At 50.2% G+C, this 15159-nt stretch overlaps 2 protein-coding genes and 1 long non-coding RNA gene across 5 annotated transcripts; all 3 read left to right on the forward strand.

Annotated features, from left to right (window-relative positions):
* The first annotated feature begins 1540 nt into the window (after positions 1 to 1540).
* Positions 1541 to 4633, forward strand: LOC112884860 (G-type lectin S-receptor-like serine/threonine-protein kinase At5g35370). Its single transcript, XM_025950474.1, has one exon. The coding sequence runs from the start codon at positions 1647 to 1649 to the stop codon at positions 4329 to 4331; it is 2685 nt and encodes an 894-aa protein (XP_025806259.1). The 5' UTR covers positions 1541 to 1646; the 3' UTR covers positions 4332 to 4633.
* Positions 4634 to 9186: 4553 nt separating this feature from the next.
* Positions 9187 to 10912, forward strand: LOC112884861. Of its 3 annotated transcripts, none has more exons than XR_003227196.1 (3): positions 9187 to 9526; positions 10245 to 10398; positions 10473 to 10912. It is a non-coding gene; the product is annotated as an uncharacterized LOC112884861 (long non-coding RNA). The 3 variants fall into 3 exon arrangements; XR_003227197.1 differs by having other exon boundaries at positions 10530 to 10912; XR_003227195.1 differs by having other exon boundaries at positions 9192 to 9526; positions 10562 to 10912.
* A 2553-nt stretch (positions 10913 to 13465) lies between these two features.
* LOC112885662 lies at positions 13466 to 14853 on the forward strand. Its single transcript, XM_025951229.1, has 2 exons — positions 13466 to 13563; positions 14022 to 14853. The coding sequence occupies exons 1-2, from the start codon at positions 13466 to 13468 to the stop codon at positions 14851 to 14853; spliced, it is 930 nt and encodes a 309-aa protein (XP_025807014.1).
* Positions 14854 to 15159: the final 306 nt, after the last annotated feature.

The raw sequence follows: 15159 nt of genomic DNA on the forward strand, positions 1-15159 counted from the left end.
AATAGCGGTGATGGTCGTCGAACTAATCAATCACCGCCAGTTCGTATTACGACCCACGGTGATATCTACTATTACCGCCGGTTCCATACTGACGGTGGTATTTACTATTATCGCCGGTTCCATATCAGCAGTGATAGACTGTTACCGTCGGTTTGAATTAAACCGGCGGTGATAAAACGTTTGCAATGATCTGATCTAGAAGCAATATATAATTAACTGGAGGCCTCTTGTTACATACTACTCGACGTAATTAATTGTAGATTATAATTTAGACTGAGTGCATAAAAGATATTTCACCTATTTGTTATTTGTATGTTCTTGCAAGTTTACTATTAACTTTCTATACAGATGTGTACTCGTATGCCCGTACAAGTTAGCAATATGTATATATGATAGATCCTTAACTTCTAGAAAGCTCCTCGAGGGAACGTTCTACGGAATACTCCTAGATGGCTTGGCATTGACCGATGAGCACCAAAGCATGTGGTGTTTGCATGAAATTTGTGAGGTCTTTAATTTCACCTCCGCAAGGAAAGAAATCAAGGTAGTGAATTCTAAGGTAGTTTGTTGTGGTTTCTTAGTAGGGGTAAATCGTTGAAAGAGTTTTAAATTATTTGTGAGCTCCTCAGCAAATAAGTAGGCATCTAGATGGGGTTAGACCAACTTCTTTCGTTAAACAAATCGTTTGTCTCCATTGCTCTTTATTGTGTTCTTGTCTTCCATATGAGCAATTCTTATCGATCTACTTGTCCTTGAGCTTGTGATTGTAGAAATTTAGAGGAATCAGGATACTAAATCTCCTACAATACTTGGTGACAGATAGAATCCTTTGTAGACATATTCACTCACGATCTAAGTTTTCTATAACCCTAATGTGGGACGGGCTGATATGGACGTTCCGCCAAAAGGCAGAGGGTCGCTAGTTTTAATGCATAGTTTTATGATACAGTTACCAAGACTGAAAACTAAGTTATTGTGTTGGTTAGATTTTTATGATGATGAAACTCCTCTCTACCCTATCTGCAAATTTAACCCTCTTCGCTTCCCCTTCCTTTCCCTTCCAGATGACATTAAGACCCTTTTATCCTTGTTACGGCTCTATACCTCCCAGAGGTTCCGGCTTCACCAGACACATGCTTCGTGCTACAGTGAGAAGCTGCCTGCCCTACCGTGGACTCCTGGTTTAATTGCACATGGACTCCAGATTAGCGAAATTGACACCAACCAAATTGAAGGGAAAATTCCGTATGATGAATATGATTTGCAGGTTATATAGTTTGAACTTTGAAGCATTAAATCCGGCCGCGCAACAAACAACGACCCCCAAGAGGGTTGCAATGCATTGCATCTTGTCAACTAAACTAATGATTCCCTCCAATTTTTTTTTAAAAAAACAATCCACTTGCAGCATTGCCGTCCTGCCGAGGCAGGCAGGATTCCGGGTCCAACTCCCCCGGCTTCCTTTCCTCCCCGGCGCGGCAAGGCTCGCAAAGTCAACGCCCGCCTCGCCTCGCCTCGCCTCGCCTCGCCGGCGTTGCCATCAATCAATCCACCCCCACCCCAAGTGAGCTTGAGCATCGCAACCACCCTCCGTCTCCGACCCACCCTCCTATGCGCGCACGCGCACGAGCACGCGCGCCCCTCCCATGGCGCCGCCTCCCCTCCTCCACCTCTCCCGCCTGATCCTCCTCCTCTCGCTCGCCGCGGCCGCGCCGGCGCGCCTCGTGCCCGTCCAGTACCTCTACCCTCCCTTCAACCTCACCTACTTCCACTTCATCGACACCAACGGCGTCTTCCTCCTCTCCCCCGGCGCCAACTTCTCCGCCGCCGTCTACAACGCCGGCGCCACAGAGGCCTCCGACTCCCAGTCCCGCTTCTTCTTCTCCGTCCTCCACACCACCTCCCGGACCCCAGTCTGGACCGCCACCGCCGCTGGCTCCACCATCCTCGAGTCCGTCGTCCTCTCCCTCTCCGCCACCGGCCTCACGCTCTTCGACCCCTCAGCCGCCCAGCCCGACCCCGCATGGTCCACGCCGCGCCTCCGCGACCCCGTCGCCGCGCTGCGCCTGCTCGACACCGGCGAGCTCACGCTCATCGACGCCCACAACGCCACGCTCTGGTCCTCCTTCGACCGCCCCACCGACACGCTGCTCCACGCCCAGCCGCTCCGCCTCGGACTGCCGCTCAGGTCCTCGGCGTCCGGCAACGACCTCTCCCCCGGCGCCTACCGCCTCGTCCTCACCCCCAACGACGCGCTCCTCCAGTGGGCCACCTCCTCCTCGCCGTCGTCGTCGGCGGAGGCCTTCCTCACCTACTGGGCTCTCTCCTCCGACCCCGCTGCCGTCCAGGACTCCAGCCACGCCGTCGCCTCGATGGCCGTCAACGCCTCCGGCATCTACCTCCTCGCCGACAACGGCAGGGACACCGTCTACAGGCTTCTCTTCCCCTCACCGCCCGCCTCCAAGGGCGACTCGCGCGTCCTCAAGGTCGACCCTTCCGGCCGCCTGCGCGCGCTCACCCTCACCGCCGGCGCGACCGTCCCCACCGTCTGGGCCGCGCCGGCCAATGACTGCGACCTCCCGCTGCCGTGCCCCTCCCTCAGCCTCTGCACGCCGGGCGGCAATGGCTCCACCTGCATGTGCCCTGACGCCTTCAGCACCTACTCCACCGGCGGCTGCGCGCCGGCCGACGGCACCGCGCTGCCGGCCATCCCCGCCGACAGCTGCGACGCCGGCGCCAAAAAGGCCGCGCGCTACAGCTACGTCAGCCTCGGAGCCGGGATCGGCTACCTGCCGACCAAGTTCGCTCTGCCCGATACCTCCGGCGACGCGCTCCCGGCGTGCCGCGACCTCTGTTCCGGCAACTGCTCCTGCCTCGGCTTCTTCTACAGGAACTCCTCCAGGTCCTGCTTCCTCCTCCACAACCAGATCGGCTCCGTCTTCCGCGCCAGCGCCGACGCCGCCGTCGGCTTCATCAAGACGCTCCCGTCGCAGCACGGCAAAGGCTCCTCGTCGTCCTTGAGCCTGATAACCATCGTGTTCGGCATCGTGCTCCCCACCGTGGCGGCCGTGCTCATCTCCTTCCTGCTCTACGCGATGGGCGCGCAGTGGCTCAGGAAGCGCCGGCCGCAGCACCTCAAGAAGACCAGCGGCAGCTGGTTCAAGCTGCCGGCGATGCTGTCATCGTCGCGGGCGCCGTCCTCCGCGCCGTCGGGCAGCGGGGACGACCTCGACGAGGACGTCCTCATCCCCGGCCTGCCGACCCGGTTCACGTACGGCGAGCTCGACGCCGCGACGGACGGCTTCAAGTGGCAGATCGGCTGCGGCGGGTTCGGGTCCGTGTTCCGGGGCGAGCTCCCCGACCGGAGCACCGTGGCGGTGAAGCGGATGAACGGCCTGGGCACGCAGGGCCGGCGCGAGTTCCTGACGGAGATCGCCGTGATCGGCAACGTCCACCACGTGAACCTGGTGAAGCTCCGCGGGTTCTGCGCCGAGGGCGCGAGGCAGCTGCTGGTGTACGAGTACATGAACCGGGGCTCCCTCGACCAGACCCTCTTCCGCGCCGGCGCCGCCGCGCCGGAGTGGCCGGCCCGGCTGCGCGTGTGCATCGGCGCGGCGCGCGGGCTCGCCTACCTCCACGCCGGCTGCGACCGCAAGATCCTCCACTGCGACGTGAAGCCGGAGAACATCCTCCTGGACGACCGCGGCGGCGTGAAGATCGCCGACTTCGGGCTGGCGAAGCTGATGAGCCCGGAGCAGTCGGGGCTGTTCACGACGATGCGCGGCACGCGCGGGTACCTGGCGCCGGAGTGGCTTATGAACGCGCCCATCACCGACAAGGCGGACGTGTACAGCTTCGGCATGGTGCTGCTGGAGATCGTGCGCGGGAGGAAGAACTCCAAGAAGCAGGAGGAGGAGCACACCAGCGGCGGGTCCAGCGCGGGCAGCGCGTCCTCGTCGGAGTACTTCCCGGCGCTGGCGCTGGAGCTGCACGAGCAGGGGCGGTACGGGGAGCTGGTGGACCCGAGGCTGGAGGGGCGCGCCGACGTTGCGCAGGTGGCGCGGGTGGTGCGGGTGGCGCTCTGCTGCCTCCACGAGGACGCGGCGCTGCGGCCAGCCATGGCCGTCGTGTCCGCCATGCTCGACGGCAGCATGGACGCGGGCGAGCCCCGGGCGGAGCTGCTCCGGTACCTCAGGATGTACGGCCGCGGCCTCGTGGACCTGCGGCCCGCCGGGTGGATGGCCAAGGGCTCGGACACGACCGCCGGCGTGAGCAGCAGCTGGTCGCCGCCGTCGTGCGTGTCGGCGCAGCAGCTCTCAGGGCCCAGATGACAGTGACACCAATCAAACTTGATTTTGTGTTACCGTAGCATGCTTAATTAGTACTAGTATAGGTCAGCAGCTGCTGCTGCTGCTTCCTCCTCCTCCTCCTCCTCTTTTGGGGATTTTTTGGTAACTAGTTATTTAATTTACATCCTACTGGCTAGTAACAGACAGTCTTCTCTTTCATTTTTGCACAGACAAATTAAATCTCTAACTCTTAATACTATTGTCTATTGGCCGCAACGCAACACATACATGTAATGTAAACTCAAGCACATTTGTTTGTTTGTGGGCAAAAAAGCAATAATTTAGCCATGCTTCGTTCCATTGGCCAAACAAACATGTGAATTGGGTATACTGCTGCTGCTGCTGCTGAAGAGGAAGAAGAACTAAACTGTTGCAGAGGACTTGCTATTTCTCTCTGCATCCATTCCAGCCCTGCCTGCACCTCCCTGGCCTCTAGCTTGGTCAACCCAAACTGATCATCTGGGGTTAGTTGATTCTAAAATCAATCTTCATCTTCCTCCGAGGTAGCATCTACACGGTACTGCTCCCCTACCTAGTACAATAAACAAATAGTGGAGTACTCTACAGATCATGGAGAACAAAAAGGAAGAGCAACACGAATCTTCACGAGGAAGGAAATATTTAGTTTAAAATTCAGGCTTAACGTTTGATGAGCAGTCAAGCAACTGGACCGTCAGGATGTGTATACAACTATAATAAACATACAAAAAAAATAGAAGCAATAGAAAAGGCACTATTAGTTACCGCCACATCAGCTAGCTAGTGCATCAAGCAAAATACCGTCTGAATTGAGTTTTGCCCACAAGATCGCAGCAGACTTTTGACCCCTGAATCTGGTTCGTTGTTGGGATGATGCATGATGATTTAATTTTCCCCAACTCACCCTACAGATGAAAATTCAGAGTAAACACAAGACAGAATGATCGAGACGGAGGAATAAGTAGAGTACATAAGTGATAGTGTGAAACTAGTCTATTTCTACTTTATTATGGGCCAGTTCAATTCAAAGGCTATCAAATTATCAACAGGTGTACTATTTCCTATCATTCCGGAAAAGAGCTATATATCCGATCCACACAAATCTAGACCGCAACGAATTGATGAATTGATGATCAATGGTCAGCATGCATGCAGTTGATTGATAAGCTTATAAACGGTGCCTTGGAGTGCTAGCAAGTCAATAATCTTAAGATTGGAGATGATTTTTTTGAAACAAAAGGTACGAGCTCCGCCGCTCAATTAAGACGATGGAAAATATGTACAAGAAAGAAAGGTTAGCCCAGCGAGATGCAGACCCCCGAGGGGCTAACCAACCCACGCGATGTGGTTGAGAATAAATATAACACACTGCCATAGGTCATCGTTGCTGAGCATAGAAGCAAAGCCATCAGCAACCCTGACTTCCCATGGCAGGCCACCCACGGACCACGCACCGACGGTTCCAAAGCAAGCGGCCACAACCGGTTATCGTTGCCAAGCTCGAACCGCGAAGAGCAGCTCCGACTTCCGGTCATGAACCCATGCTTCGCCCGCAGCGGATGTAGACCCCCAGCAGAGACCCAGACTACGGCAGACTACGGCAGAGGGGGGAGGGTTGCCACGTGTCATCGTTGCCGAGCCGCATCCCCGACGCAGCAGCTCCGACTTCATTTTGCAAAACTTGCCTCCACGCATCGGCCAGGCACCGAGAAGCGAAAGCATCCGCCTAGGAGACTTCAAAGCCACAATGAAATCCAAATGCAACGCCTTCAAGAAGGGAGTGAAACCAATGACGCCGCCATCGCATGTCCATAATGGACCAGGTTTTCACCCTTGGATGTCAGCTCTAGGGGAAAACACGATGCCCCCAGCAGGGAAAGCGGCACCCAGCTGCGTCACCATCATCAAGGCTTTCGCCCAAGACCCCACTGTCCATCACCTTCAACGCCGCTGTCCCGCCGCCCCACGGAAGCCTCATCAGATGGCAAATGACGCGCCGGTTGCACGCGGCAGCCGCACAGCTGCGTCGGCCGCCACCCCCTCCGACCAGGCAGCACATGGGACCAGACCTGACTCCACCGCTCACGTGACTCCGCTGCATGTCGAGGCCGTCACCGACCACCGCCAACGGCACTGGCACTGGCACCCACCGCCATCGCTGTTGACCTACTGCCAGCAGCCACGAGGCGCGCCCCACCACCATGGGCTCCGCCCCCTGCCTTGAGGGCGCCTGCCCCGGCCCCTGGCGCCTAGCCACCACTGCCACCCGCCGGTGGATGGATCTCGGCCGGATCGGCATGGGCAGCAGCCGCAGCAGCCGTGGGAGGGCCGGATTCGGAGCGCCGGCCTCGCTGAGGGCTGGATCCGGAGCGCCCGCCCCTGATGCGCAACACCCCTCCAGATCCAGCGCCCGGCCTGCCACCAAGCCGCAGCACCCCCGCATTGCCCCGACCGCTGGGCGCCTTCTCGCTCTACTTCCGCCGCACCCAGCCGTTGCATCGTCTCGGCCGCCAAGCTCGCTCCCCGCACAGCGACACCCACGATCCTCCTGGACGAGAGCCTCACTGCCGCCGTCCTACGGAGCTGCGCGGGCTTCCGGCAGCTTCCTCCGGCGGCAGCGAGGGCAAGGGAGGGGTGGATGACGGCGGCGGCGGTGGGGAAACCGCCGCCCGAGTCGCCCGTGCGGATGGGCGACGCAGGGCCCTGTGGCTAGGATTTGCTGGTCTAAGATTGGATATGATGATGAGTTGAACACAAGACAAGATTACATTCATCTTCCTTGTTGTTTTCGAAAGTCTTCCTTGTGAGAAGAAGAATTGGCTGGCTGGCTGGCTGGCTGCCTTTAGTTTAGGGGCGATATGATTGAGGGCGCCTTTTCCCGTTGGGCAGCAAAGCGCAGTGCAGGAGGGGAATGGATGGATACAGATCGAGACTTGGACTGTAGCGATGACTTCAGCCAGGAACCTTAGCTTGATGTAAATTTTATTTATTTTATTTTATACCTAGAGGATACAGATCTGTTGGTCGAATTCGGTGGTTTCTCATGATAGCTATTGTGTGGCACCTGATTTCATTGTTGATCATCAATATGATGGCATTACCTAAAAAAACGAATATATGCTCAAAAATAAGTCAGTGACACAAGAGCTAGCCCTGATTCTTCAAAGTGAAGAAATAAATGGGATTTGTTCACTCTAAATTAATCGAAAGGCTGAGCTCCTGCCATTTGCTGCTTCCCTTAAAAAAAAGAAATTAAATGCGGATAACTGGAATCACACCATTCATTCGGAGTATATACATCTGGTGAGTCGACAGACCACAAATTCATCTTGAGAAAACGACAACTAACCCCAAATTCATTTGGATCAACAGCATGCATATGTACTAGGGATAAGCAGTGACCTGTGTGGATTGGGTTGTCCTCTCTCCTCTGAATCTGATCGTCAAGATGTAGGTGATGTAGCTAGGGAGAAGCTAAGGGGGAATTGATCGATCTGAAGAAACGATATCTGTTAAATTCAGCGATACTATTCTACATCCTAGGTGCATTTATTCTAACCCACCAGTTAAATTATTGACGGACGCATCTGAAATTACTGAACCGAGCAACCCTATTACTGAATGACGTTAAGTAAAAGGGTGTCAGTAATTGCGCACAGTGGATATTACTGAAAATTTATTCAGTAATTAGTTGGGTGCAGCTACACCTAGAGCTACACCTAGGACGTAGAATAGCACGTTGACACACACACACATATATATATATATATATGGAAAATCCATTCTACACGTCCTTGTAGCTACTCCCACATATGTATCTCGTGACGTAGGATGTATCTGACCCATGTACGTGAAGTATATAATCATATTAGAACATTTATGATGGTCTATATGTTGGATATGTGACCATACATACAGTATCTGGACATACTAGTTTTTATATACCAGTAGTATTAGTATTAAGGTAAATTTACAATATATTTAAAAATAAGAGTGGTTTTGAAATTTTTTATATATACTTTTGAAGTATCTTAGAATTAGTATATGAACATACTCAAAGTGATAAATGAGTATGCGGACGTGTAGATAAAACTATATATATATATATATGTATATAGGACAAGTTTTATCTACACTCGCTCGTAGCTACTATACCACCATGCGTATATCCACGTACTCATTTATCACTTTGATATGTTCATATACTAATTCTAAAATACTTCAATGTACGAAAAATTTTAAAAGTATCCCTATTTTTTGAATATATCATGATTATATATGGTCAAATTCTTAAACTATATACTATCACAGTGATGGTCCAGTAGGATCACGTATACCTTGGGTGTGTTCGGATCCGGGGGTCTAAAGTTTAGAGGGGTCACATCAAAGAGAATCTTATCATTTATAAGTATTAAATAAAGTCTAATTATAAAACTAATTGCAGAACCCCAGTGCTAATTCGCGAGACGAATCTAATGAGGTATATTAGTCCATGATTAGCGGATGATTACTGTAGCATCACTGTTGCAAATTATAGATTAATTAGGCTCATTAAATTTGTCTCGCGAATTAGCACCCAGCTGTGTAAAAAGTTTTATAAACAGATTTTATTTAATACTTTTAAATAGCAAGATTCTCTTTGATGTGATGGGTCTAAAATTTAGAGGGCTGGAACCGAACAGGGCCCTTGTACATTTTTCCGGTTAGATCAGATATGTCCCGTAGGAGCATGAATAATATCCAACGCACCGGCGGCGCAGCTCCTAGCTCCGGCGAGCCGAATTTATGAATGACCGCACCCTCTATTTACTACCCGCAATCGAAAAGAGTAAAAAGATATACGGTCCACGTATGACTGAGCGGGAGTGTTTTCCGGAAAAACACGGAAACTACTCAAACCGCTCGGGAATAGCGCCATTCCCAAACGCTCGGCCGAAATTACTCCACCAAAACCGATCCCTTCCCCGCTACAGCCCCCATCCCTGCCACATCGCGCGCGTCCACCCCCACCCCCTCTTCCCTTCGCGGTTCCAGTCACGCCACCCGTCGCGGCGCCCTGTACTCCACCGTCGCAGCTCCCAGCGGCGCGCAAGGCATCCAATCGGTCTCCGCGGCGCCCGTCCATCTGGTTCCTACGGCTCCCAGCGGCGCGCAGGGGATCCAATCGCCGATGGCGCTCCAAAACGGCGGCAACCCAGGTGAGTTCGGGTGCCACCTCCCCCATCCTCCGCTCCAACCCAAAGCCACATTCCATGGAGACACAGGCCACGGTTTCCTGATTCACCGGCGGGATGCCTGCACAGCAATCCGCGCGCGCCGCACAGCCTACTAGGGGTGATTTTATCCAAAAGTAATTTGAAATTTCATAGTAGTATTCACTGTGACCAAGAGTAATTTTTTATGTTTGGAGAAGTAATTCACATCTTAGCAGTAATACACTGTGACCAAGAGTAATTTTTTATGTTTGGAGAAGTAATTCACACCTTAGCAATGATACACTGTGACCAAGAGTAATTTTTTATGTTTGGCGAAGTAATTCACATCTTAGCATGTCCACAAGTAACTTTTAATCAAATTGAATCTGCTCCATCACCATAATTTATCCAACAGTAATTTACGATGCTCTGAGAAGTAATTCAACACTTAGCGTGGCCAGGGAGTACCGTGTCTAGGAGTAATTTTAAATAGCACAAGAAGTATTTCTAAACCATTTTTCTAGTAGTGATTTCTCATTTCTTGATAATTGTTTTTAAGTATTCTAGAAGTAATCTCCAGATGATAATATTCACCGTTACAAAAGTACTTTGATTCCCGAGATGTTATGATTGTATAGACTGAATTACTATTGCTGCAATTGCGTTTTTTTCTACTTCGTGATGATATAACTGATATGTAGTTTCATACCAATCTTATCAGATTGACTGATTTTTGTGGATACCAACCAGCAGAGCTTGAATCTACTGTCACAGCACGGTACTTCCTGAGTTGCAGCTAGACAAGATGTTGAATTGTGCCATGATCTTTCACAAATTTGGCATGCACGATGGCTCGCTGGGATTAAAATCATGAGGTAGGATGTCAATGCAATAGTCACATCGATTTGGTTTTCACCTCTGTGGAACTTATCGAGTTATTTGCATGTAGAACTGAACGAATCTATGCTACTATCTTGCAAAAGTTTTAGTTCTGATGCATCTACAGGAACTGAGACTGCATTTCTACTTGATGGATAGATAACAGCAGGTAGTAGATGTCCATGGTGATGCTCATTTTGTACAATACTTATGGATCCTTTCAGCTACAACACATTGCACGATGAGCAGATACATCTGATGACTCCAGATCCATGTGTTTGTGAAGATTGAAGACGATAACAATCTTGTTTTGTCTATCATTATACTTAAGCTGTCATTTTCTAAGAATTTTTGCTGGTTGTAACATCACTCGTAGGAAAGGTTTCTACCTTTCATTGTAATTGCACTGCAAATAAATAATTACTCCGTGGCACGTATTAAACAATAATTTTTCAATGTAGATAGTCGTAATTATTTCTCTGTTGTACTAATATAACCTTTTCGGCTAAATAGCAGTAGTTACCTTCTTGGTATTTTATCTCACATACTTTTCCTATCATCTATCCCATTATCAAACTTAAAATTTACTTCTCGGATTTCACTAGTATTTTTACGGTCGCGGCGCCAATTTGAGGTGTTTTTATGGCCAACGGCACTCGTCGGAGCTCCGGCCATAACATCGAACGTTGATCGTGTCGGAGCTCCGGCCAGAACGTCCATCTTGCGTAAAAATCATTTACACAATCGAGTAAATTATGGTGGACACCAGCAGACATTAAAACCAGCTATGCAGTAACATTGGAGATAGTTTTTACGGTCCGGGATGCAAAATTTTGATTTTTACGGCCAGGATGATTTGCCGGAGCTCTGGCGGAGGTGCCACCGGGAGCGATGAATATTATTCAGCTCAGAAAGCTGTCATATATACATAGAAAGAGAGAGAGGGAGGGGCAGAGAGGGAGAGAGAGAGATGGATCATACATATCAACCGGGGAATCTGCCGGTGAGGGCCATGGCGAAGAGGAGGACGGCGATGTAGAGGAGGATGACGGCGAGCTTCATGTGGAACAAGGCGAACAAGAGCTTGACCACGAACACCAGCAGCAGGGCGTTGAAGAGCAGCGTCAGCAGCACCTCCATGAATGAATATGATGGACCAGCAACAGGCGACATCACCTCCGTGGTGGTGGGGTGGGTGGAGTGCTGGAAACAGAAAAGGCTAAGGAAGAAGGAAAGCAGGAAGCAATCAGCAAGGAGGAAAGGAGACAGCGACATCACACCCTCTTCCGTCTGTCTGTCTTTTCTAATAGTAACTGATAATTTGTTCCCTAACCAAGCACACGTACGAGTGAAATGAAATTGGATAGGTAGCTAATTACTCCAATTATTAAGAGGAGCAGGACAATAATATAATTAATCTGCAGTACACGGCCGGATGGATGAATGACGTGAAGACTAGCTACTAGACGAAGGCGTAGCAGTCGTCGTGGTAGTAGGCCTGAAACCGTGGCGGCGGCGGTGAGGGATGGAAAGCCATGGAGAAGAGCAGCGCGGCGAAGAAGAAGAAGACTAGGATGAGCGTCGACTTGAAGGTCACCAACAGCAGCACCATCAGCAGCAGAGCATAGAACAGGGCCACCAACATTTCTCTTTTTCAATTACACCGTAGTACCAGTGTACCTCCGATCCGATCAGGGATTTGCCACCATTGCCATCATTATATATATACGAAAAAGTCCGGTTTACATTCTTGAACTATCACAAAATTCCAATTTTCATGCTTAAACTACAAAACCGGAAGAAAGGCCATCCAATTGTCGAAACCGGACAACTTTGGCTCGTAGGGTGGTTTCGAATGTGGTTTTCCATTTTGTAAAAATTAAAAATATTCAAATTTAAATTAAAAAATTCATAAGTAATTCATTTCGAATTCAAAAAATATAAAATGAGTATCAAATTTTTTCTAAAAATATAACCTATCTATTGGCACTATACCTGTCAGTTATTCGGATCCAATTTTTTTACGTTCATAGTATTTAGTTGCTTATAGTTATGCCTATTATTTTTTGAATAAATAAGATTCAAATAGAGTAATAATAGATATGTTACATTTTTAGAAAAAATTTGGTACTGGTTTCATATTTTTCTGATTTAAAATAAATTAGTTTGATTTTTTAGATCTAATTAGAATTTTTTTTATTTTTAAAAAATATAAAACCACCTTCGAAATCACCCTAATAGCCAAATTTATCTGGTTTCAATAGTTGAATGGTCTCTCAGTTTAAGATTGAAAAATAAACTTTTGCTATAGTTTAAAGGTGTAAACCAAAATTTTATATATATATATATATATATATGAATGTGATTGTGCTAAAAGATCATAAGAGGAGATGGCCTGGACGGAGGATTGTTTACTGACTGGGACCCGGATGTTGACAATAATGGAGAATAATTAATACCACACGTGCTGACGTGCTGACCCAAAAGAAAGGAGTAGAAAGTGATTGATGTGTTTAGGTAGAATAGATCGAGTGAGTAGTGTCTAAATCTAAAAAGGAGTAATTACGCTTGCAATGTTTACATAGTAGTACAGTACATTTGTAGCTAGTGCTGCCCTTCCGCTGGTGCCTGACGACCTCGCTGGAGTCCGTTCAGCCGGTTCCGGCGCCCGACGACCTCGCTGGGCTGGTGGCGGAGCTCCGGTTCCGCCTCCTCTTGCAACGAGAGAAGAAGAGAGACGGACAGAGGAGAGGAGCAAACGGGCAAAAGGGGAAGACCAGGTGCTCTGGAAACCGAAAACGAAAAAAGAAAATCGCGAAATCAAGAAAAGGAGAGGAAATTCTTCGAATCGAAACAATTCGCATGCGGAGGGTTATATTTCAAAAGGCTCGCGAATTGTATGTTAAAAGAGTAAGACGCGCAATTTGGATGTCAAATACCGATCTAGATCCAACTGCAGACTAAACCGACGGTGATGTTAGGTTTAGAGCCAGCGATGATAGACGTGGAGTAGTGTTAGTGACGGAGCTCCATGGTATGCCAGGTGGCCCCTAGCGTATCAAGATGGTGGGGGACCTGTTGGCGGCCGCGGACTGGTGGTACCAGCTGATGGAGAGGATGATCCCCTGTGTGAGAATCTGCTGTGCCGTGCTGTCACTGAGGCGGGAAACATTTTTCATTTTCTAAAATATGGGAACTAGAAGGTGGTGTCCGTGTTGGATGGATGCAGCTTGTGGCTTTTCCCTCTTTAATAATTTTATTACTCGAAACTAATACTATTTCACTGATGGATAAGAGGAATTGAGATCTTTCCTAGAAATTGGTACCGAGTCTATAAAGAAAACAACTCTAAATAAATAAATAAATTAATCTATTCGTGCAGTCGCAGACAGGAGGCCATTTATTTCTTAGAAAGCTGCACATAATTTATCCGGTGCTCCAGCGAGCGGGATTAGGCGCACGCTCGGGATCCGGCGCTCCCGCGAGCAGACCGGCGCGGCGCCCGCTAGGATCCGGCGAGCGGGTCATGGGGGCGAGAGAGAAGGGGCTTGGCGAGACAGAAAACGGAGAAAGAGGATGTGTGCAGAGGCGCGCATGAGTTCACAATCTTTGGATACAGCGGCGTGCGGAGGACGCACAGCATAGCAGGCGACTTCATCTGCTCCGGCGCCTTCGAGGTCGGCGGCCACGACTGGCGCATCCTCTACTACCCATCGGGCTACGAAGATGCCCGAAGCGACCGCGTAGCCGCCCTCCTGCAGCTGGTGACGGGCATCGACCCCGATGTCACCATGGAGGTGGCCGGGACCTTCAGCATCGGAAACCATACCGCCGACGGTGGCACCGCCACCATGTTCGATTTCTGCCACGAGTTTATGGATGACATCTTGGAGAATGGCAGCATGGTCGAGTTGGCCACCGTGGATGATGTCAAGTCAAGGTTCGAGTTCGTGTTCGAGTTCGGAATCCGCATCGCAACTAGGACGTGCACCGCCACCACCGCCGCCCGGGAGATCGCCGTGCCGCCGCCCAACATCTCCTGGCACCTTGAGAGGCTGATAACTGATGGAGGCCGCCACGGAGCTAGGGTCCGACGTCACCTTCCTCCTCAAGGGGGAGGACAGCGGCGCGTCGTTCCACGCGCATTCCCTCGTGCTCTCCGCGCGGGCGCCAGCCTTGTTGAAAGAAGCACAAGCAGCAGATCATGCGGAGTGGAATGCCACGAGCAACAAGAGGTGTCTTGTGGATCGAGGGGATCAGGGCTGTGGTCTTCAAGGCCTTGCTCCACTTCGTCTACACGCACGAGCTGGACGCGGTTCGCCGGCGATCTGCTGGCGGCCGCGGACCGGTACCAGCTGGTGGAGAGGATGAGGCCCATGTGCAAGAACCTGCTATGCGAGATGATCACACCGGTACTGCTGCTTCTGCTTAGTCGCCCTTGGAGTAGCTAGCTGCATAACGATTCTAAACTGCTAACAATAATCGAAGTTATTATATTTATTTATTTACCATCATTTTAAGTTTGTACTAAATTAGATATGTCTAATTTGAACCAAATTTATAAACAAAAATATATTGATATTATGAGATTAAAACTAACATGATAAGTAACTTGGAACGGCGGAGCGAGCTAGACGGATGTATAGGACCAAGGAGAGTCATGCCAAGAGCTGCCGCCGAGCCGAAACGCACGCATGCCCCGGCCGGCCACCACGTGTCAGCGTTCATCACCCCAACGTGGCAGCTCTACTACTCAC

Source organism: Panicum hallii, chromosome 3, assembly GCF_002211085.1.
Source record: "Panicum hallii strain FIL2 chromosome 3, PHallii_v3.1, whole genome shotgun sequence".
Lineage (NCBI taxonomy): Eukaryota > Viridiplantae > Streptophyta > Magnoliopsida > Poales > Poaceae > Panicum > Panicum hallii.